The sequence below is a fragment of the Myodes glareolus genome, chromosome 7 (genome assembly GCF_982192425.1).
Source record: "Myodes glareolus chromosome 7, mMyoGla1.1, whole genome shotgun sequence".
Classification (NCBI taxonomy): Eukaryota; Metazoa; Chordata; class Mammalia; order Rodentia; family Cricetidae; genus Myodes; species Myodes glareolus.
The window spans coordinates 95,230,301-95,252,132 of NC_142032.1; the positions used below are offsets into that span (position 1 = coordinate 95,230,301).

At 45.0% G+C, this 21,832-nt stretch overlaps 2 protein-coding genes and 2 non-coding genes across 4 annotated transcripts in view; 1 reads left to right on the forward strand and 3 right to left on the reverse strand.

Annotated features, from left to right (window-relative positions):
* Positions 1-665: 665 nt before the first annotated feature.
* On the reverse strand, positions 666-5,541 carry Rpl27a (ribosomal protein L27a). Its single transcript, XM_087907716.1, has 7 exons — positions 5,537-5,541; positions 3,417-3,468; positions 3,112-3,312; positions 2,691-2,754; positions 2,346-2,421; positions 1,675-1,849; positions 666-835 (listed from the first exon to the last, which is right to left on the reverse strand). The coding sequence occupies exons 1-7, from the start codon at positions 5,539-5,541 to the stop codon at positions 707-709; spliced, it is 702 nt and encodes a 233-aa protein (XP_087763842.1). The 3' UTR covers positions 666-706.
* Positions 1,043-1,173, reverse strand: LOC125417239 (small nucleolar RNA SNORA3/SNORA45 family). Its single transcript, XR_007237089.1, has one exon. It is a non-coding gene; the product is annotated as a small nucleolar RNA SNORA3/SNORA45 family (small nucleolar RNA).
* On the reverse strand, positions 2,084-2,213 carry LOC125417240 (small nucleolar RNA SNORA3/SNORA45 family). The gene has a single exon (XR_007237090.1). It is a non-coding gene; the product is annotated as a small nucleolar RNA SNORA3/SNORA45 family (small nucleolar RNA).
* A 65-nt stretch (positions 5,542-5,606) lies between the features above and the next one.
* The window catches only part of Trim66 (tripartite motif containing 66), a 59,634-nt gene continuing 43,408 nt past the window's right edge, over positions 5,607-21,832 (forward strand). The window contains exons 1-2 of the mRNA XM_087908574.1: positions 5,607-5,730; positions 12,942-13,245. Of these exons, the coding sequence (XP_087764700.1) occupies positions 5,725-5,730; positions 12,942-13,245 (310 nt within the window). The 5' untranslated portion in view covers positions 5,607-5,724. The remainder of the gene's footprint in view (positions 5,731-12,941; positions 13,246-21,832) is intronic.

A 21,832-nucleotide genomic window follows, 5' to 3' on the forward strand; every position in this document is an offset into this window, starting at 1 on the left:
TACTTGCAGGTAGTTAATATCAGTTGGTAAGAGCACCAGCAATCCATTTCCATTTCACTGTCAGCACCACTCCCAAATCAGTAATCAATTCCATACCATTTCATATGAGACCTGAATTCACTCACTCTTCTTTTCCACCCTCTTTTCTTGGCCCCACTCCAATTATAGGAAACCTACAAAAATGTCAGTAAACTTTTTGGTAGGAATCTAGACAGAATTTCACATTTTCTGAAAAGTAACCCAACCTGACTTCTGGCCCCCCAAAATACTTTTGAGTCAAACCATTTCATTATGTGGCCATATTGTACAGAGCAGGCTGGCCTCAAATCCAAGACCCACATACCCTGCTTCCAGAAAGCTAGGATTAATAAGGCATGTGTTGCCAGGTTGTTAGAATTTTCATGATACATTTTCAGCTAAAAGTAATGGTGTTTACCAGTTTCTTGAATCGCAAGGCCCATGTACTATATATACATAGGAACATATGAATTTATGACTGCTGGAATCTAAGCCACTAGGGCACACATGTACACACACACAGGCACACACTGAGATGACCACACTGACTGTATGAAATTCATACCTCACATCTTCCTAGGACCTATTAGACAGGTCCCAGTATACTGACAAGTATGCATAGAAATGAAACCAAACCTACACTCAGACCACTTGGAAAATAGCATTTAATTGTCCTCCCTGAATGGCTTCAAGCCACCAGAACACAGGCACCTCCAACACCCTTTATCTTCTCTTCAGCTCTTCTGCTGAAAAATTTGGCTTTCACGATGACAGGCTGCTTAGGGAGCTTTCCCTTGCCCAGAACTTTGTAGTAGCCCTATAAGAGAAAAAATATTCTTAATACACTACAACAGATGCTTAACACCCCAAGATGTAGGTAGGACTTGTTCTCCTTTTTGAGACAGTCTCACTGTGTAACCTTGGTTGGCTTGGAACTCAAATGTAGATAGGACCTCAGAGATCCACCAACACATTCATAGTGCTGGGATTAAAGCATGCACTACCATGGGTGGCCTCAGGTAGGACATGTTTCTGATCTGGGCACTAACAGGGACACTGAAGACCCCTACCAGTGAATCAAGACCAGCAGATTCTCTTCGAGAACTCTAGCACACCAGGACAACCACCATGTCGGGATGTGACTCTAGTCTCGGCTAAACACACAACTCCCCAGCTACCTCCACTAAATAGGCTGGGAATGGAACTATGGCTACACACCTATGATGTGGGTCTCTGCACTTAAGCTGTGATGGGGGAAGAGCACTCTTCTCTATACAGGGCCTTGAATGAACACTGGGGCTTTAACCTGTGCCTTACCAACTGACCATTAAGAACCAATTATGTGCTCATGCTAAAACCAAACCTGTTAGAATCAGCATAAAAATGAGAAAGCTTATTTACTGAAAGGATCGCTAATATTTGTTTGAAATGAAAGCAAATACTTGATGAATGTGTTCTCTGAGCTCTCCACATGTAAGGGCCAAAGAGAGGGGGACAAGTGCCCATTGGAACCAATTTAATTACCTCCAACAATTCTACTAAAATGAGGGTTCTCTAATCGGCAATGCCAAATATATATAGGTTTGGCTCCAGAGGAGATAAAGAGGATAAAATTACAAGTTCCCTTAAGGATAAGGGGCAAGTCAATTCACTCACCGATCGCACGACGTCAATGATGGGAGCAACTCCAGTCTTGTTCTTGGCTGCGTTAACCCGGGTCTGCTCACTGACCAGCGTCCACAGTTTATCCAGGTTGACAGTCGGGCAGAAGCTCTGGTTCCTCTTTAAGTGGTAATGCCTCATACCAACTTTCCCGAAGTAACCTGGATGACTGGGAAGAGAAAGGCAAGCACCTTCAGAGCCTGCCTCCCTCCCCGCAAGCTCATCTTTGAGGTTCTCTTCCTTTTCACCGTCGTAAACTTTGACACAGCAGAAACTCGAAACACACTTAACTAGATCTTCAGTAGCTGAAAGTCAGGTCACTCACTAGCACCCCTTTCAAGCGGATCCCTAAACGCCATCCTCTAATGGCTGGATAAAATGCCAACCGAACCTCCACTCTTATGCGTGTCACTAACCTGGTGACTGACCGTGTCAGAAAGACCACAGCCAGTGAATAAGGTCAGCAGTTATTCTTCGAGGACTCTAGCACACTAAGGCAACAATCAATACCTGAGCGTGACTCTAGCCTCGGGCAGGTTCTCTCAGATACTCCAAATTGCTAAAGCTAGCAGTAACCTAAGTACAGAAGGTTCTAGGTTACCCTCTCTGTCCCTACCTCCAAAGCCGCCGCTGTCTGTTAAAAACGACCTCCAAGAAACACTCACTATTTGTCGAAATTGATCCTATGATGATGCATGCCTCCAGCGTTCCCGCGTCCTCCTGGATGCTTGCGATGTTTACCTGCAAACATGCAAAGCTACATGGCTATCAGCCTTCTCTAGACGGTCACTTTTTCGACTTTCCACATCACAGCGCTGTGCTTAACTTTCACAACACTACCAATATAAAATTATCTTAAATTACACTAGAAAGTCTAAGTAGGCAAACTGCGGTTCAACCCGACTGGCAACAAATACGTTTTCCTCTACTCGCGGCTAAGTTGTTCAATCTTTCAGTAAACATCCGAAACACAGCCCCAAAGGTCTACCACGAAAGAGGCCCACACTTACCGATGCGGCCATGGCCGTGGCTCACGTGGCCCCGGAGTTTCCGGGTCTTCCTCAGTCTGGATGGCTATATGGGAAAAACAGCAAAGTGATTAGGCCTAAGAAAAGGGTAGGCAGGGGTGGGTAACGCTTGCTGCCTGAAATATGCCTGCTAGCAAGGACTTGCCTTCTGGAGTACTCAGCAAGGTTGAAGTTACCGACGGGGCCGGCCCGGACGCCCAAGCCCGCGTGTCTCAGGGATCCGAGCCCCGGCTGGAACACGCGGCCCCAGGCTCCTCGCCCCAGACCCATGCGTGCCATCCCCCGCCCAGCAGGCTACGCGTAGCCACGGAGACCCACTAAGATCAGGGTAAGCAGCTGAGATGTAGAGAAGAGGAGCTCCGAACAGCCGCGAAGACACGGAGGCCAAGAAAGGAAGACCTACCATGGCGGTGGCAGAAAGGAAAGAGGGAGGAACTCGCGAAGTATCGCGAGGTAGCAAGTGTGGGGGCGGGACGATTGCATCATATCCGGCCAGGAGGCTGGCCTTGGGCGGGGCTGCGCCGTCACCGGCTTCCGGCGCCCGCCAGCTGCTTGCTTTCCGTGTAGGAGGGCGGGGTTTCCTGCCGGCGCCGGCGTCCCGGAGCTAATCCAGCAGGCGGAGCGTTCAGATCACCCTGTTCTGTTACGGTTTTGTTGTTTGCTGACTCCCGGCCGTTGTGAACCTGCTTTCACGGCCTCTGCCCTTACTTGCGTGGGCACTACCCTTCTCCTTGCCTCTTGTCCTGTCTTTATAGTCGTCCTGTCAAGTTTGAACAACCTGCTGTGCTTCAGGAATCTAGATTTTGTAAATATTTTGTATAAACACCACATTTAAATTTTCTTCAAAACCCGGCTGATACGCTCTTACTGGGATCCGAGGTTCCCAGCCCAGTGTGCTCCTGATGCAAGCATTTCCGGTGTGGGCCTTCTTGGACCTGTTTTGTCAGTTGTTTCCTTGAACCACCACACAATCTTGCACGTAACTCTCTTCATTACCAAGTAATTTGTCTCCCAGTTGATCCCAAATACTTCTAAAGGTTTAGGGACTGGCCGTTTTTGTTTGGTTGTTTTTCTCTTTAAATCCATGAGTTCCTAGTGTGTAGTATGTTTATTAAGCGTTCAAAAGTGCTCCAAGTGCCCTGTGTGTGCACAAGATTCAATCCCCTAAATCTGTTAATTTTTTTTGTCTTGTTCCGCTAAAGAATATTCTAGCCAAAATACCCTAGATCCTCCTTATCTCTGTTAGGACCCTTTTCCTTTCTTCAGCCAAACTCCCCAGAGCGTGCAGTGGAAAGCTTGTCCATTTGCTAGCTTCTTTGTTCAGTGTTTGTTTTTTTTTTATTGTTGTTGGTTTGTTTCTGTGTGTATATACTTTTTGTTTCTTTGCTTTTTCAGACAGCATTTTACTGTGTAGCCCTGGCTATGCTGGAACTCATTTTGTAGACCAGACTGGTCTGGAGCTCAGATCTGCCTGCCTCTGCCTCCCAAATGCTGGATTTAAAGGCATGCACCACCACCTGGCTCTTGTTCAATGTTTAATCCATTACAATCTGTGCAGTTTGGTTTTAGTTATACCATTTCCTCAAGATTAATCTTTATTTGCAAGTTTTGAGACAGGGTCTTACTCTGTAGCCAAGGCTGGCGTGCCTGAGCCTCCTGACTTTTGGAATTACACTCTTAAAAGACGTGATAGGCTGGGGCTGGAGAGATGGCTCAGAGGTTAAGAGCTCAGAGGTCCTGAGTTCAATTCCCAGCAACCACATGGTGGCTCACAAACATCTGTAATGAGACCTGTTACCCTCTTCTGGCCCGCAGGCAGAATATAGGCAGCAGAACACTACATACATAATAAATAATAAATCTTAAAAAAAAAAAGACATGGTGGTCTATAACTTCCTCACTTGGGCTATAATAGTGCATCTATTGCCCTTATTTAGCTCCTGTGTAGACAGCCTTATTGATGAGACTTCATGGGTGTAGCTTCTGCCATTCCTGGGAGACACTCTCCTAGCAAAGCCTCTGCTCTCCGTCCCTCTTCTGCAATGGTCCCTGAGCCATAGGAGTGGGAGCTGTTTTATCGATGTATTCAGTGGGACTGGACTCCACAACTCTATTTTGATTGTTTGCGGTTTCCTATATCGGTCTCTCTTTGCCTGATGCAAAAGAGGGCTGAGGACTATTCTTATCTGTGAGTACAAGGTCAAACGTTTACAACTACCCCTGTCTTCACTAGCCCTGGGTAGCTAGTTTTCTGGTACCAGCCATGATTTCCCTAAACTTAAACTTTTGATCTTCCAGTCTCAACTTCCCATATTCTGAGATTTTTAAGCATGTGCCAGCATGACCAACTTTTTTTGAACTCTTTATTTTTATTTATTAATTTATTTATTTTGGTTTTTCAAGACAAGTTTTTTCTGTAACTTTGAAGCTTGTCCTGGAACTAGCTCTTGTAGACCAGGCTGGCTTTGAACTCACAGAGATCCGCCTCCCTCTGCTTCCCTGGAGTGCTGGGATTAAAGGCACTCACCACCACCTCCCGGCTTTTCCCTGAACTCTTAAGAACTACCTTAATATTCTGCTACATCCAGTAGCACTCCGGGCCACAGTGGTATTAGCCCCAACATCTTCAGAGTGCTTGGAAATTTACAAAATGTATTGGCCTGAGGATTTAGGACTATAGTTTCATTTTATGCATAAGACAAAAGAATTGTGTGACTTGTCAGACAAAGTTATATAGTTGGTGAGATACAGGGCCTAGGCCTAAACTTCCCTTTCTCTCTCTAGATTCCCAGTGTTTACCTCAGTGACCCCTCCCTTTCTGACCTCACGACATTATGATCTTCATCTCCCCTTCATCTCCCCTTCATCTCACAGGCATTAGTCATGTACTACCTGTGACCAGCAAGAGAGGGGTTTGAGAGTCAGGAACAAGATCTTAAAGACCTTCTGCTGTCTGTTAAGTGTGCAGGTGATGAGTCAAATTACTTAGAACTCCTAGTGGGAAAAGGACCTGTCAATGGAGGTAAGCGGGGCAGAGTCTAGGGAATGCAAAGGAACTTGAATGACCTTGGATCAAGGTCCAAGTCATGGCAAGGGCTGGAGATACAATCCTGTTTCTGAATAGTTTGCCAATCCTCTGGCTATAGAGAAGCTACATCCTCTCCTCGGGGCACCTGGCTGAACAGACCCTTTCCTGAGTGAGTCTAGGACCCACTGTTGGCTTCTGTACTCACCCAGAAGTCTTAGCAATAGCTTGATCTCTAGAGTAGAGACAGCATTTGCCCAGCTGTGGCTTTTCTAGGCAGCTCCCTTTCTTCCTCGCAAGGTTGACTCATGGCTCCTGTGCTTTTTCAGCAAAGTCAGCTTCTTCAGGTCCATCAGCTCTGACAAGACAGAAAAGGCTCAGTTCTGGATCTGCAAAGTTGAATAGCAGCCAGATGTTAAAGCATTAGGTTGTCGTCCTCCCCCCCCACAACCCCCACGCAGATGGGACCTGACCTCAAATGTGACCCATGAGAACTGTCCTTTGTGACAATTCCATGAAGTACAGCATGGTCTTGTGACATCGCAGGCATTTGAGCTGCTTCAGAGGGTCAGGGCTCAGAAAATACTTGTGAAATGAAGCGAAGTGAGATGACACCAGACAGCAGCCACCTGGTGAGGCAGGGGAACCTCAGACCTCTCTCCCTGTGGTCTTGGGAGCAAGCACAAGCACACTGTCATCTGAAAGAGTGCCCTGGTGGCCCCTTTTTCTCTGTCACCTCTCTGGGCTCCTGGTTTTGCTTTGTATTTCAGACATCAGCAGTTCTTGGAAGTACATACACTTCAGATCTGTTGTCACCTTTTTGTTTTGTTTTGATTTGTTTTGTTTTTGTTTGTTTCGAGACAGGGTTTCTCTGTAGCTTTGGAGCCTGTCCTGGAACTAGCTCTTGTAGACCAGGCTGGCCTCGAATCCAGAGATCCGCCTGCCTCTGCCTCCTGAGTAAATCCTGAGCTGGGATTAAAGGTATGTGCCACCACCACCTGGCTGTTAGATCTATCTTTATTTATGTGTGTGTATGATTGTGTGAGTGTATGACATATGTGCAGGTATCTGCTGAGATCAGATGAAGACGTTGGATTCCCTGGAACTGGAGTTCCAGGTAGTTGTGAGCCACCCAGTGAGGAACTGAAAGAGCAGCCAGCTCTCTTAAGCGTGGGGCATCTTTCCAGCCCCAAACCTTGTCTTGTTTCATCTTTGATTGGACATTTGGAAAGATATTTTGTTGTCATTTTAAAAAGAGACTACTGGTCTGGCATGCACCACAGGTCTTTAGTCATAGTACTGGGGAGGCAAAGACGTGGATCCCCTCAGGGTCAATCAAAGCTACATCATGAGACCCAGAGAGAGAGAGAGAGAGAGAGAGACTATTAATTCAAACTAAGAAGAGCCTCCAGAGTCCTTCACTTTTTTTAAATGTGAGAAGTAGAGAAAAATTTGGAAGTGCAGATTTATTCTATAGGGAGGTTGGTTTTCTTTTCTTCTTCCTTCTTCTTCTTCTTCTTCTTCTTCTCCTTCTTTTTTTTTTTTTTTTTTTTTTTTTTTGGTGTTTTGAGACAGGGTTTCTCTGTGTTGCTTTGGAGCCTGTCCTGCAACTAGCTCTTGTAGACCAGGCTGGCCTCGAACTCACAGAGATCCGCCTGCCTCTGTCTCACGAGTGCTGGGATTAAAGGTGTGCGCCACCACCGCCTGGCTTCTGTAGGGAGTTTTAAAATGTATATGTAATAGGAAAATACATTAAATAAAGTGTGTATATAATAGGAAAATACATGAAAAGGAATTCTAAAAAAGTATAGACATCTTGGATCTTATTGCCTCAGGAAGTTTTATGTCACTTTTCAGGTCACGGTTACATAAAAACATAGCAGACCGCAGAGCCGGTGATCACAGGAACGTTAATCCGTGTGTATGTATGGAGTATGTGCATGTGTGGGTGTGAATACCACATACGTGGACATCAGAAGAGTTTACCTCTCTGCCCTATTCTCTTGAGACAAGGTCTTTTACTGGACCTGAAACTTGAAGTTTTGACTAGACTTGGCTGACCACCGAGCTCCTGGAATTCATCCATCTTCATCTCCCAACACTGGAGTTATAGCCATGCATGGCCATTTATGGCTTTTATTAGTATGTGGGTGCTAGGGAGTCAAAACTCCGGTCCCCAGACTTTCACAGAGCGTGCTCTTAGCCGCTGAGTTGTCTCCCTTAGTCCTATGTTATTCCTTCCGTAGTCTGCATTTTCTTTAATTCCATGACGTTTTCTTATCATTGCCCAGTTAACGAGGATTTGTTCTTCTTATTTCTCATGGTGCCAGAGCTGACCCCGGGGCTTTGAGCCTTCTAGGTAAGCATTGAGCTTCTGCCTGAGCTCTTCAGATTGGTTTTCAGCGCTGAAGAGGAGTTGGCCTTCAGCATGTGCTAAGCCATTTTCTTGTGTATTTTGTTTTTTGTGTTTTGGTTCTTACTCTATTTTTTGCTGGAGACAAAGCTGCACTGAACATTTTGTATAATGGACTTTTTCTTTTGATCAATAACTTATCTAGAATAAAATCTCAGGAGAGATATTACTGAGTTATAGGGTTTGAACATTTTGAGATTCATCTTATGTTGCTGTTTTTTCAGATGAACTGTACCAATTTGTGCACCAGCAGTAGGTACGGTTTCTAATTCCATTTCAACTTCTTGGTTAGAGCTTTGGTTTGCCCCTCAAGTAGTTTGGGGGGAAACCCGTAGGCTAACAGGTGTTTTCTAAAGCACAAAGCAAAAACCAAGCAAAAACCGATTTGAGGATTACGGATTGCTAGTCGCCCCTCTTTCCCTTGTGGGACTGTGTTTGTTTCTAAATCTTATTGTCCCACCTGACAAATACCTCCTACAAGCCTTTCGGGAAGCCAGCCTGGGAAACCCTCCCGTTCAAGTCCACAGCAGTAAACTGTGAAGAGGATGTTCATATCATTGTACAAACGAGAGAGGCTAACTAGTTAGGTTTTAATTTAATTTCACAGGGTTCAATTACTGTGAACACAGAAGTCTGGGTTCATTGCCCTGCTCTGTTTCCACTAGCTGAATTCTAATGAAGAAAGAGCATGGTCTGCTTGAATGTGTTTTTCTCAGCTTTGACTGAAAACATAACTATTATTCATGCAGTCATTCATTTGACAAGTATTGGTTGGGTGTGTATTCTGAACTGACCCTCTCCATAGACGCCAGGTGCTTAGGGAAAGCTAGAATAGTGAGCAAAGATGACAAAGTCTTGCTCTAGGGCTATGACTACAGGATTGTATCCAGGACAAACACAAAAAACGTGTGCTCTGCAGTCTGGCAGAGTGTGCATTCTCACTGTTTCTCACTCAGTTTACCGCTGACATAAACACTGTGCTGGGATGATAATTTGAACTTATTTACCCAAGCAAACAGTTGCAGCACAAGTCTGATTGGTCTTAATAATAAAAACCCAGAGTCATGACCGGTGGTGGTGGTGCATGCCTTAGATCTCTGTGAGTTTGAGGCCAGCCTGGTCTACAAGAGCTAGTTCCAGGACAGGCTCCAAAGCTACAGAGAAACCCTATCTCAAAAAACCAAAACAAAACAAAAACCCAGAGTCAGATATTAGGGGATGAAGGCTGAAAGATAGAGTGGCAGAGCAGCCAGCCACTGGCTCTCACCTCTACGAAATCCTCAGACTGAATGGGGTATCCTGTCTCTACAAGTTCTCAGACTGAATGCAATGAACTCCTGCCTCCTCCCACCTTATGTTCCCCTCTCCACCCAGTCAGATCCCTTCTTGTCTGCACCTCCTTAGTGCTGGAATTAAAGGTGTGAGCCACCTTTCACAATGTTATTAGTTCAGGTTCCAGTGAGAGACGATGACTGAAGTAGCTGCTGACTTTTGTTTTTCTGTGTGTGTGTTGTATGAATGTGTGTCTGTGTGTATTTCCTCAATGGCTTCTCCACCTCATTTTTTGAGTTAGCCAATGAGCTCTGAGATGGGCTCATCTTTGCCTCCCAGCACGGAGGTTCTAGGCCCAGACCTCTCTGCCCAGCATTTCTGTGGGTTCTGGAGATTTAAGTTTAGGCCTCTGTGCTTGCACAACAAAGACTCTACCCACTGAGCCATCCCCTCTGTTGTAAGCACTGATAAACACCTACATTCTGGTGTTTTGAAAAGTGACAGTTACCAATGTGTGCACGCCTTTAATCCCAGCACTCGGGAGACAGAGACAGGTAGATCTCTGAGATAAAGACCAGCCCAGTCTACAGAGTGAGTTCCAGGACAGCCTGGGCTACATGGAGGAACCCTGTCTCAAAAAATCAAAAGAAAAAAAGAAAAATGAAGATTTGGTAACACTGGACACAAATTCTTTTAGGTGAGAACTTTACATAGGAAGACTTGGAATGTGGTGTGCCTGGCTTAAGTATAATCTTCAAAAGTGTGTCTCCCTCCCTCTCTCAGGTCAGGAGCACATGGACCAAGTTACAGGGCAAAGCCGCAGAGGAAAGGGGTATGAAGGGACTCAGCTTATGTTTCTCACTCTCAGATCAGAAGCTTACTGCTTAGATGTGCCTTTGAGCCTTTCGCCCCCCCCCCCCCCCCCGCTGAAAAGAACAAGGTGGATCTTCCTCTTCTCACCTTGTACAGTGCTCACTGGTGATGGTGCCCACCTTCCCGAATGTCCAGGGTTCACATGTGATGTCTGGTGCAGCAGTTTCCCTAAGTGTGACCTGTAGACCCTGAAGGGACCCTTTTAGGAGTTCACAAGTTCAGGTTTTTCATAAAATGCTAACACAATCTTTTTCCTGGGTTAGTATGTGCATGGGTGGCATATCAGAGAGGTGATTCTCAGGTCACATTCTCTTTTATTCAGCTCAGGACCCCAGCCCATGGCATGGTTGGACCCATGTTTAGGAAGTCTTCTCTTCTCAGCCAACCTTTTCTGAAAACACCCTCAACACAGAGATGTGTTTCCATGGTGATTTTATATCTCATCAAGTGGGTGACGAAATTTAACCACAACAGTTCCACACCTTGTCCTCTTGGTCCTCAACACATCATTTAAAATTTCATTTTCATCTCCTAATGCAACATTTCCTCCATCTCTAAATATTCCCATAGTTTTTAACAGTCCCAACATCATTCAGAAATCCAAAGAGCAAAGTCTCTGATAAAACTCAGGACAAATCCTTAAACACGAGCCTCGATAAAATACATTATAAATATAAGATACATTCTATAATTCCAATGTACATGAGTCAGACTAGACTCTTCCATCCCAAAAGGGAGAAATGGAACACACCAAGAAAAGGTCAGACCAAAGCTGAAGTTCAGCAGTACAAATTTCTCGTTCTGCAGCTCCATGTTCAGTATGTAGAGCTTCTACTGGAATCATCTTGATTCCAGAGGACCTGGGTAGTTTTATCCCTCAGGCTCCCTACCTGTAGCAAGCACATAGACCTCTCTACTTAGTGTCTATGACTTTCCTTGGCAAACTTCCAGGGTTCTGGAATCACCAACATTCTGGATTTCCATTGCAAATTCGGCTTCACCTTTACAGCTTCACATAGTGATCTCTCAGGGCCTCCTTGCAGGAGCTTTGATCCTGCAACACATTGCTTGGCCTCTGCCCTTCAGTAACCCTGGCACAAAGCTGAAACCCTAGTGACTATACAACCAGTACCCTTCTTCCTTAGTGGATGTGGTTCTTGGAAATCCAGGCTTGCATAATTGTAGAGCCCTAGCCAAACTGAATGAAATAGTTTTTAAAATACAAATCTAAAAGTAGATACAGGTTCATTTTGGTCATAACTCTTCTGTGATTATAGAGCCAAGCAGTGTTCAAACATGATAAAACCTACAAAACCCAAACAGTCAGATTAGCAATATTAATTTCATATCCGGATGTAGTCTTTGTTAAACTAAATTTATCACTGCGGTTTAAACATGCTACTCACTTGTGTGGCTAAATTTGGTAAACACACAATAATATAATGTCCTACAGTGTCATTTAAACTCCATGTGGCAAGAATGCACGCTTGGCATGTCTGTACCACTCCTTGTTAATCTCAGGCAATTAAAACTGGTGTGAACTAGATCTTAAGTTCAATACTGTACCTAAACAGTAAAATCTAAAAAGAGTTTAATCTAAACTCTTAGATTGGACCTTAGCTATACCTTTAAAAATACCACTATTAGAGTGAAATAGTAATTAAACAATTTTTAGAGGGCCAGAGAGATGGCTCAGTGGTGAAGGTCACGGCTGCTCCTCCAGAAGGCCTGGGTTCATTTCCCAACACCCACATGGTAGCTCATAACCCTTTGTAACTTCAGTCCCAGGGGATTTGACTTCATCTTCTGGTTTCTTTGGGTACCAGGCAAACACCTAGTGCCCAGACATACATGCAGACAAAACACCTATACACATAGAATGAATTCAAAAACCTTAAAACAAAAAATAGGGCTGGAGAGATGACTCTTACAGAGGACCTGGGGTTTGGTTCCCAGCACCCACATCAGGCAGCTTTTAGCTATTTTAGCTAACTCCAACTTCGGGGAACCTGTTGTCCTCTTCTGACTTTTGCAGACAACTGCACTTATGTGTAGCTACAAATACACACAGACACATATGTCCAATTTAAAAATAAGATATTGAAGAGATTATTAGAATTCATGAAAAAGCCTTCCCAAGGACTTCAGCCTGAGAGCATTCCAGCAGTTCAGAGTATGCTGTCTAGAATCAGGCCAGCGTGTGTTTGAATCTGAGCTCTGCCACTGTCTTGCGCATTATCCTGCTTCTGAGAGCCTCATTTTCCGCAGCTGGCACCTTCTGATTTAGTTTATAAACGTGTCATAGTCTCGATTTCCAAGGGTAGTTGTGAGGATTGATATAAGCATGTAAATTTGACACCTAAGGCATTTTTCAACTCCTTTTCCAAATGGAGACTTGGATCACCCTTGCCCCAGCACTAGAGAGAGGCCCGGACAGTTCGGGGCACTTTTGAAGTCCATCAAACCTTGCTAGACAGAACGTAGCAAACACCACTGGGATTTATTTTCACAGTGAAGATGCTGGATGCTGTGGGCTCAAGTGCAGGCCTGAGGCTGAGGGTCATGGATCTCTGCGGCTTTTTCTTCTATCTATCCAGGAACTTCTCCTGTCCCAAAGAATAAAGCCCTCTGCTTTGTGCTTCCCTTGCAGGGAGTGGAACTTGCCCGGTGCACACGCTGCTTCACCCCTGAGGATGTCAGTGGAAAAGCGGAAGCCCCAGACACAGGTGCAGACGTGGGCCCTGGCCTGGGAGTGAGCTTCCCGAGGCAGTCACTCGGCTCTACAGATGTATTCCTGGAGGCTGCGGCACCGACTTGCTCTCTGTGTCGACGAGACCTTCGCAATGAGGGCTCTCGGCTTCTACCATGCCAACATTTGCTCTGTAGGGACTGTTCCCAGGGCTTCATGCGGGAGCTAGGCCACGTTACCAGGGCTTACGGGACAGTCCTAGACGGTAAGTACAAGAGCACCGCGTCTTGCCCCAGTCTCTGGGTCAGGCGTCCTCCTGCTTCATGGGAATCAAGCTTCAGATGAAGAGAGAGTCAGAATGTAATGCCCAAGGGATACTCATTGCTGAGAGCATCTCGAGGGAATTCAAGAGACAAAGCAAACCCTCTGGGATTTGTAAGGTGGGGACTTTTCATCTTCGGGGTTTCCTTGAGTTGTTGGCAGACGATTTTGTTTCAGGGTTTGACTGCTTCCATCCAAAGATGGAGAGAATGCGCCCTAGTGTGTGTAGGCTTCGTGGCAGAGAGAGAAAGGCTGGCCTCCTGATGCTGGTCAGGGACGGATTTTGAATGGAACCACGCTGAACTATTCACTGCTGAAACTGCTACCCGGCAGGGGGGAGCCAGTGCCTTCCTCCTGAATGTCAGGTTTCCTAGGAGACAATCACGGAGAACTGTGAAGTCCTCTGGGACCAGAAGCAGGTCCTTCCTTTCCATGTTCCTGGCAGGGAACATGTGAGACACAGCCCGTGTGGCGTGAAAATGTACAGGGAGTATGGAAAGAAAGGAGTGGTACCTTGGGCACCGTCCTTTATTTTTACTGTTTAGTTTTCTGCAATATATCCACAATTATTTGTAGCACAAATCTAGGGTTTTTTTTGACGAAAGGTGAACTTTAAATGTGGAGTTTGAGTCTTTGAACTCATGGCAAGAAGCCTTATTTTTTTTTTTAGCCTGCTGTGAGTTTGGAGTACAGAGAAGATAGGGTTTATTTTTAATTTTTCTTTTTTGAGTCAGGGTCTCATGCTGCTACTAGACTTGGGATTATACCTATGCCTCAACAAGTCAGGTTTGGCCTCTCATCTTCCATAAGTCAAATTAATATGAAAGGCAGAAACAAAAGATTCATTCAATGTTGCCATATTGGGAAGAGGTATAAAGAGATCCAGTCACTTCTAATTCCATCTTCTGGGTTCACATGCAAGAAGTCTGCCAGACATGCAGTTTGCAGTACTGGAATCCATGCTGGAATTTAATATCTCCGGAGTCCTGGAACTTAGTCTCAAATTTGTGACAGTCCTCCAACCTCCCACATACCGGGGTTATAAGTATGAGCTACCACACCTGACTGTGTCCTTTCATTTTTTAAAACTAACATATGAGTTTTGAAATTAAACTTTGTTCATTAAATGTTTAAAAAAAACATTATTTTGGGAATTGTAGTACGTGCCGTTAATCCAAACACTGGGAGGCAGAGGCAGATCTCTGTGAATTTGAGGCTAGCCTGGTCTACATAGGGAGTTCCAGGACAGCCAGAGTTACATGGTGAGATCCTGTCTCAAAAACAAACCACCATGCGTGTGTGTGTGTACATGTGTGCACATGCTCGCATGAATGTATGAATTTGTGTGGCGGTGAGAGATTGGCATTGGTATATCCTCTTTTGCTTTCATCTTAGTCTTGGAGACAGGGTCTTCTCTCAGCGAACCTGGAGATATTGATTAGGTTGGCTGGCCAGCAAGCCCCAGGGGTCCTCTGGTCTCCACTCCTAAAGCATGGTTACAGGTGTGTACTGCCATGCTCAGCTTTTCATGTGGGTGCTGGTGTGCATCTTTAGTACATGGTAAAACTATGTATACATGCCAAAGAATTGTTTAAAAAGTTTTTTTTATAAATTATTATCAGTAAGTGTTTGATTTATATACCTGGGGTTACATATAAATTTCTCAGATGAAAGGGAAGAATTTAAGAGGTCCTCACTTAAACACTCTGGAATGGTACATTTGTAAAGACAGTGTGTCTGGAAAGGGTGCTGCTGTCTAGGCTATGTATAGAACACTCCTTACAAGGCCAGGTGCTACTGATGTGGCTCCTGTAGTAGCCGAAGTCATCGGGACAGAAGCACGAGGGTCACAGGAAGCTGTAGTTAACGGATGTGTGCGGCACTCTTGTCCACTTGTTAACTAGGTCTTTCTGCTATCATCGAATGGCCAGAGTTGAGTATGCAGCCTGGCTACCAGTCTCTTGCCAGGTATGGGATTTACAAATGTTTTCTTTCATGCTGGAGATTGCTCTTTCATCATGATGCTGTGCCAGTTTTTGATTGTGGTGAAGTCTGTCTTGTTGCTTATGCATTTAGTTTTATTTCTAAGAATTCATGACCATATCCTAAGTCATAAAGCTTTTTATTTTTCTTCTAAGAATTTTATAGTTTTATTTCTTGGGTCTCTGATTTAATTTAAGATTTCAGTGGGAACTGTCTATGTCTCAATGACTTTTTAAAACTGAAATTAGAATATTAGCCAGGAGCAATGGTGCACGTCTTTAATCCTAGCACTTGGAGACAGAAGTAAGGGATCTCTGTGAGTTCGAGGACAGCCTGGTTTACAAAGTGAGTTCCAGGTCAGTCATAGTTACATAGTAAGACCCTGAATTAAAAAAATATTATAAAATTAGAACATTAATTAATATTAGAATCACAGCATTGTTTTCCAAATTGTTATTATTATTATTTGGTTTTTGGAGACAAGGTTTCTCTGCAGTTTTGGAGCCTGTCCTGGAACTAGCTTTTGTAGACCAGGTTGGCCTCGAACTCACAGAGATCCGCCTGCCTCTGCTTCCTGAGTGCTGGGATTAAAGGTGTGCACCATCACCACCCAGCTTATAATTTTTTTAAATTCTGGATTTAATTTCTTTTCCTTTTCTAAAAAATTATTTATTTATTTTTATTTATCCAGAGGAATACCAGTAAAAAAATATTTATTTCTATTTTATGCACATTGGTGTTTTGTCTGCATGCATATCTGTGTGAGGGCATTGGACCGCCTACCACTGGAGTTACAGACAGTTGTAAGCTGCTATATGGGTGCTGGCAATTGAACCTGTGTCCTCTGGAAGAGCAGCCAGTGCTCTTAACCTTTGAGTCATTTCTCCAGCCCTAATTTTTATACTTTTAAGTTTTCTAAAATTTAATTACATCTGTTGTACAATTAATAAAAACTTGTTGGGTTCAACCTGAAGGCCAAAAAAGCAAAACAGCCAGCCACTGGCTCTTACCTCTACCTCAGACCGAAATGGTGATTCTGCCTCCAGGAATCTCATAATGAGACTGTGTGTGAGAGCTGTTCCCTCCTGTTTTATATTACTCTCTAGGGCTGGATTAAAGGCGTGCACCACTGCCACCCAGTTTCAATGGCAAACTACAGTGGCTACTGGGATTAAAGGTGTGAGTCACCACTGCCTGGTCTGTCAGGCTGAACAGTGCAGCCGTTTTACTCTCTGATCTCCAGGCAAGCTTTATTTATTAAAATACAAATGAGAAATCACTACGTACGTCATTTTCCCTATTTCTCCCCTCCGGCCCCCACTTTGTACTCTGCTTGCTTCCTCCCTAATTCATGGCCTCTTTTTCTTTAATTATTGTTCTATCTATCTATCTATCTATCTATCTATCTATCTATCTATCTATCTACCTACCTACCTACCTACCTACCTATCTACCTGCCTACCCTTCTATTCTAAATACATAAATACAACCTGCTTGGTCCATATAATGTTACTTGCATGTATATATTTTCAGAGCTGACCATCTGGTATTGGATAACCACTGTGGGAGCTCTTCCCTGGGGGAAGACTATTTCTCCTGTTGTTAGCATTCCTTGGTGGCCCGTAGTTCTTGTCTAGGGTTGGGGCCTTGTGACCTTTCCCCTTTCAGTTTAGCGTGTCTGTTGGTATTGTCTTCGTCCAGGTCTTGTTTAGGCATGGCTGTTGGTGAGACTTCATGGGTGTAGTTTCTCTGAAATCCTTGGTCTCTTGTGATCTTCCACCCTCTTTTCTGCTGTGATCCCTGGCCCTAGGTGCAGGAGTGGGCTGTAGGTGTATCACCTGGGACTGGGCACTACACAGTACTTGTTCTCCGCATTGGATGGGTGACTTTCTCTCTGATGGTTCCCATCTGTTGCTGAGAGGCATTTTTTTTTTTTTTGGATGAGGGGTTCTCTGTGCTTGAAGGCTTTTTTTCTATAGAAAAAAAACCCATAGAAATGTTATAAAGATTAAATGAGAATATATACATAGAACTTCTGTATTATGCCTAGTATATAGAAAAAGACTAAGAAATGCTGAAAAATGCTGTTATCTAGGAGTCTGAAACTGAAATGGAGGGAAAAGACCTATCGATAAAAGGACACTTGATTTGGAAACATAAAAGCAATTTGTATGTATGTAGTATCATATTATTTTTAAAATAAAAATTGTGTGTATGTGTGTGTGTGCCCGAGTATATTAATGTATTCCTCGTGTGTGCAGGAGGCTGCAGAGGTCAGAAGACAAGATCAGATGTCCCAGAACTGGAATTTTAAGTAGTTGTGAGCCATCCAATGAGGGTGCTGGGAATTGAACCTGGGTCTTCTGTAAGAGCCATCAGTGTTTTTAACCCTGGAGTCATCTCTCCAGCCTGCATCTTACAGTCTCGTGACGTGTTTCCTTCCGTGTTTCCGTTTGAGGAATGAAGTAGATTTTCTCGTTAGTACTCTGGGTTACTATGTGTTGGCAGTGTCTGTTGGTTTGTTTGCTCATCTCCACAGTTACACACTGACTGCTGTGTACCAGACCCTATGGCATTTACAGGACAGAGATGAAATGAAAGGCCTGAGACTTCAAAGAGCTGTTATTCTAATTGAAAATGGATCAGTAAACAGATTGCTTAATGTTCAAGCCAGGGAGTAGGAAATTTGGAGGCTCTCTGTGTGCCTGGGACTGTTGGCCCCTTTCAGGCAATTCCTGTAAGAAATACTGCATTTGAACCTGAATCCCTGGGCATAGTTTGAAAAATCGTGCTTCAGGGTCTGCTTCTTTGGAAGGAGCTGATAGTGCTGCTGTTTTATCCAGCAGGGTCACAGACATTCTAGGTGGCTAATCTCCTTCTGCTGGCTTTGTTTTTAAGATGTTGGGACAGCTGGAGGGACGGGAGGGAGATGAGCTGAGGCTGTGAAATAAACAGGTTCCCAGTGTCACTGCCTCCAGCCAGAGAGTGGCATGTTGTACAGGGCCAAATCCACTTTGATGAGCGTTTCTCCCAGTTGCTGAGAAGAGCAAGAAGTGGCCTTGTCTAATGAAAGGTCTTTGCCTGGACACGGGGGTCTGTCCAACTGCTGTATTATTCTGATGAGTGGCAGTGAGATCCTTCCTCGGGCCCTGTAGCAGGAGGGCATAGTCTCATCCAGTGGGTTGTGCTTTCTGATTCTGCCACTCCACAGCCCAGCAAAACGTGCTGTAGGCTCAGACTTAAATGGGCACTCATGAGTAGAGTGAGCTGCTTGAGTCCACAGATCTCCCATGGCCTCCCAGACCTCCCATGCCCCCCCACCTCCCATGGCCCCCCAGACCTCCCAGGGTCCCACAGACCTCCCATGGCCTCCCAGACCTCTCATGGCCCCCCAGACCTCCCATGGCTCCAGTCTGTAAAGGGGCTTTCTCTTCATTCTTGAAGCTGCTCCCTTTTGCAGGTACAAAGTATCAGACACCCTGATAGTGCATACTGTGCTGGGCTCTTGTGCCTGTTATCTGTTCTAAATTTAACAGTTTGTAAGATAAAGAAACTGCAGACTAATGATTATATATTTTTCTCTGTTGAGACAGATTGAGGAACAGCTCAGACTGTCTTTGAACTATATAGCTAAGGATGACCTTGAACCTCTGATGTGGCTGTTTTTACCTTCTTGAGTGTTGGGAATGGAGAGGTGTGTCATCATCCCTGCTAGACAAGGTATTTAAAGGCTGTTAATGGAGACCAGAACAAAGGCAGGAGTGTGATGTGTGTAATAGCTCGGCTGTCCAGTGGGGTGACTGATGCTGTAGACTCTGTAGAAAGACTGAATTCTGGGAAGGTATCTACTCAGACAGTGAGAACACAGTCTGGGGGTCAAAGAGAGATCTTTATGCCAAATACCCACAGACCACTCTGCCTCTTCCTTTCAGCACGTGCTCAGTGAGGTACACAAGACACGGGAAAGACTGTTAGTGTGAGGTGATATGCTCAACCAGAGACTGATAGAGTATCCTGAGCATGTCTGAGGTGGGCTGAACAACGCCCACTATGATGATCAGTAGGCTAAGAGAACAGGACGTATTTTCCATTTTTGATATGTTCAGTTTACAGTGAGTTATTGATTTGTAACGGGAAGAACATCCATGCTTTCTTTTAAGTCTCTCATTGGAAATAGTTCAGGGTCAGACTGCACCTGGAAAGTTGTCTGCTGACTAAAACGATACTTTGAGTAAAATAACTAGCTCTGCAGAAATATCGCCACAAGTGACATCTACCAAGTGCCGACTCTGGCTTCAAGATTCTGAAGGTTCTGTTTGTTTTAGTTTTTGCTTTAGGTCAGGGAGGGTAATTAACTGGATGTTTCCTTTCTCGTGTGAGTAAAAAGAACAGTTACCTTTTCTCTTCAAAGAAACTAAGTAACTTGTAACTAAGTAATTCGTGACTGAGAGACTCTGTTTTTTACACCCAAGTTTTAGAATCCACTGTCTAGAATTTTCCTTTCCTGGTTTTCAGAGTAGAAGACAACATCAAGGCGTAGGAAGAACCTGGTCTGGAATTCACATCTCTGAGGCTCATCTGGACTCTAGCCTGACAGAGTGAGCAGTTCCAGCTCCTTTCTGGCTTTCAAGGTTGAGCTTGCTAAACTCTTAGAACACCAAATAACAACTGCAGATAGGCCCACAGTTCCTGGGTACCAGGTTTTCTGGTTAAGGGGAACAGCATATTCCTTGTATGCTGCTAATGCTGAAAGGGGGGAGTAATCAATGTCCCTTGGTGGGCAGGCCTTGGGGGCTTTGGGAAGACTGAGAGAAAGGGAACTGATGCAAGATGCTACAACCTCAGAGTCAGAGAGGGAAATGACTCTAACCTTAATGAGCAGCTCAGCTGGAGGGGCTCTAATGGCCTGGGTGAGAATCAGAGACTGTGGAACTGGCTTCAGGAGTCTGGGAGGCAGATGGCTCCTGTTTGCTTATTCAAGGCATTGAATAGCATGTCCAAACCGATGGGGTCTAAGGCAGACAGTACCCCAGGTCTCCCAGGTGGAGGGTGGGCTGCCGACCTGAAAGGAGCCAGTGTGTGGCAGGTGCAGAAGCTGGAGCTCTGAAGCCCTGTCAACAGGGCGGCTTCTTAGTTCAAGAACAGTTTCCTCACCTTAATTGGCTCTCTAGGGCCCTGGGAGTAGCATTGGCACCTCTGAACATCCCCGTTACTGGGAGAGCAATTCCCCTGGTGGGTGGGAAGAAGTAGGCTATGTTTGGTGGGGATGTGCTTGCTGCACCTGGAAAACTATGGCTAGAAAGATTTGCAGGGGAGGAAGTTCAAGGTAGCAGTGATTGACAGGCAGTTTTGGGGTGACTTCTTGTTACTGGATCTTTCACCGAATGGGGAACTAACTAGTCGTGCCAAGTGTCATGGAGGCCAGATAGTAGGAAAAGCCTTTGGAGTTCATCTCTACCTGTTTGCTGCACAAATGCAACGTTGAGAGTGCAGGAAGGACCTAGAAGCCTGCAGAGGGTCACATGGTCAGTTATTTGTAGAGCCACTCCCTTGCCTGATAACACTGGGCTTGTTTGGGCTTGCAGGCTGCACAAGCTACAGATCTATAGTTGGTGCTGCCTTGGACTCCCTACGAACCCCTGTCAGGTCCAGTCGTAAGTGACTTTGCAGGTAGTGTTTCTGTATATCCTCCTTTGGATCACCTCCTGAGCGTTTGTGTGAAAACAGACCGGCACTACTGGGTCAGTGAGCCCAGGCTACATCGCATCTACTGTGGGTATTTCCCTGGCACAGAAAGCTGGCATCACACCCAGGTGCTTCCTCAGGGAATGAGGCTGTGAAGGCCAAGGGCCACACATTCACTTCCAGCCTCAGCTGGCCCCCAGCTGTCAGACTCAGATTCCGATCCTGCTTCAGATCAGCTGCTGGCCCTGCCTCCTAATTCCTGGGTATTGTAGCTTACCTTATTATTTTTTTTTTCTGTAATGATATTTATTCTGCCATTAGGGGTTATGTTTCCAAATCCTCTACTCCAAACCTAATCACTCCTTCTAACTCTGGGCCTACACTATAGGCAGTGGTGGCACACACTTTTAATCCCAGCACAGTCAGAGGCAGGTGGATCTCTGTGAGTCTGAGGCCAACCTGATCTACAGAGCAAGTTCCAGGATAGTCAGAGCTACACAAAGAACCCTGTCACCAAAAACAAAAACAAAAACAAACAAACAAAAAAAGGAAGTTGGGCCTAGTGGCACAGGCCTATAATCTCAGCTACTCTTGGTACTGAGGGAATTCAAGGCAAGTGAAACTCCACTGCAAAATGAAAAGTAAAAAGAGGGCCGGGTACATAACCCAGGAAAGGGACTGTCTGGCATGAGGGCCTGCGGTTCAATACCCAGTACCACAAAAAGAAATAAAAAGAGAAACAAAAGGGGTGGGGTGGGAGGGTGTGTGGAGGGAGTGGGGGGAGGGGAGGGAGTGGTATTTTTTTTTAAAATCTAATAAATTAAAGAGGCGAGGGGGGGGGAAGAGGACTCGGGATTGACTGC

Coding starts and splice junctions, on each gene's coding strand:
- Rpl27a (XM_087907716.1), bottom strand. Junction 3,313..3,416: donor GAAGGGTAGTGCCCACGCAA/GTAAGGGCAGAG, acceptor CTGCTGGATTAG/CTCCGGGACGCCGGCGCCGG. Junction 2,422..2,690: donor CCACGGCCATGGCCGCATCG/GTAAGTGTGGGC, acceptor GCATGTTTGCAG/GTAAACATCGCAAGCATCCA.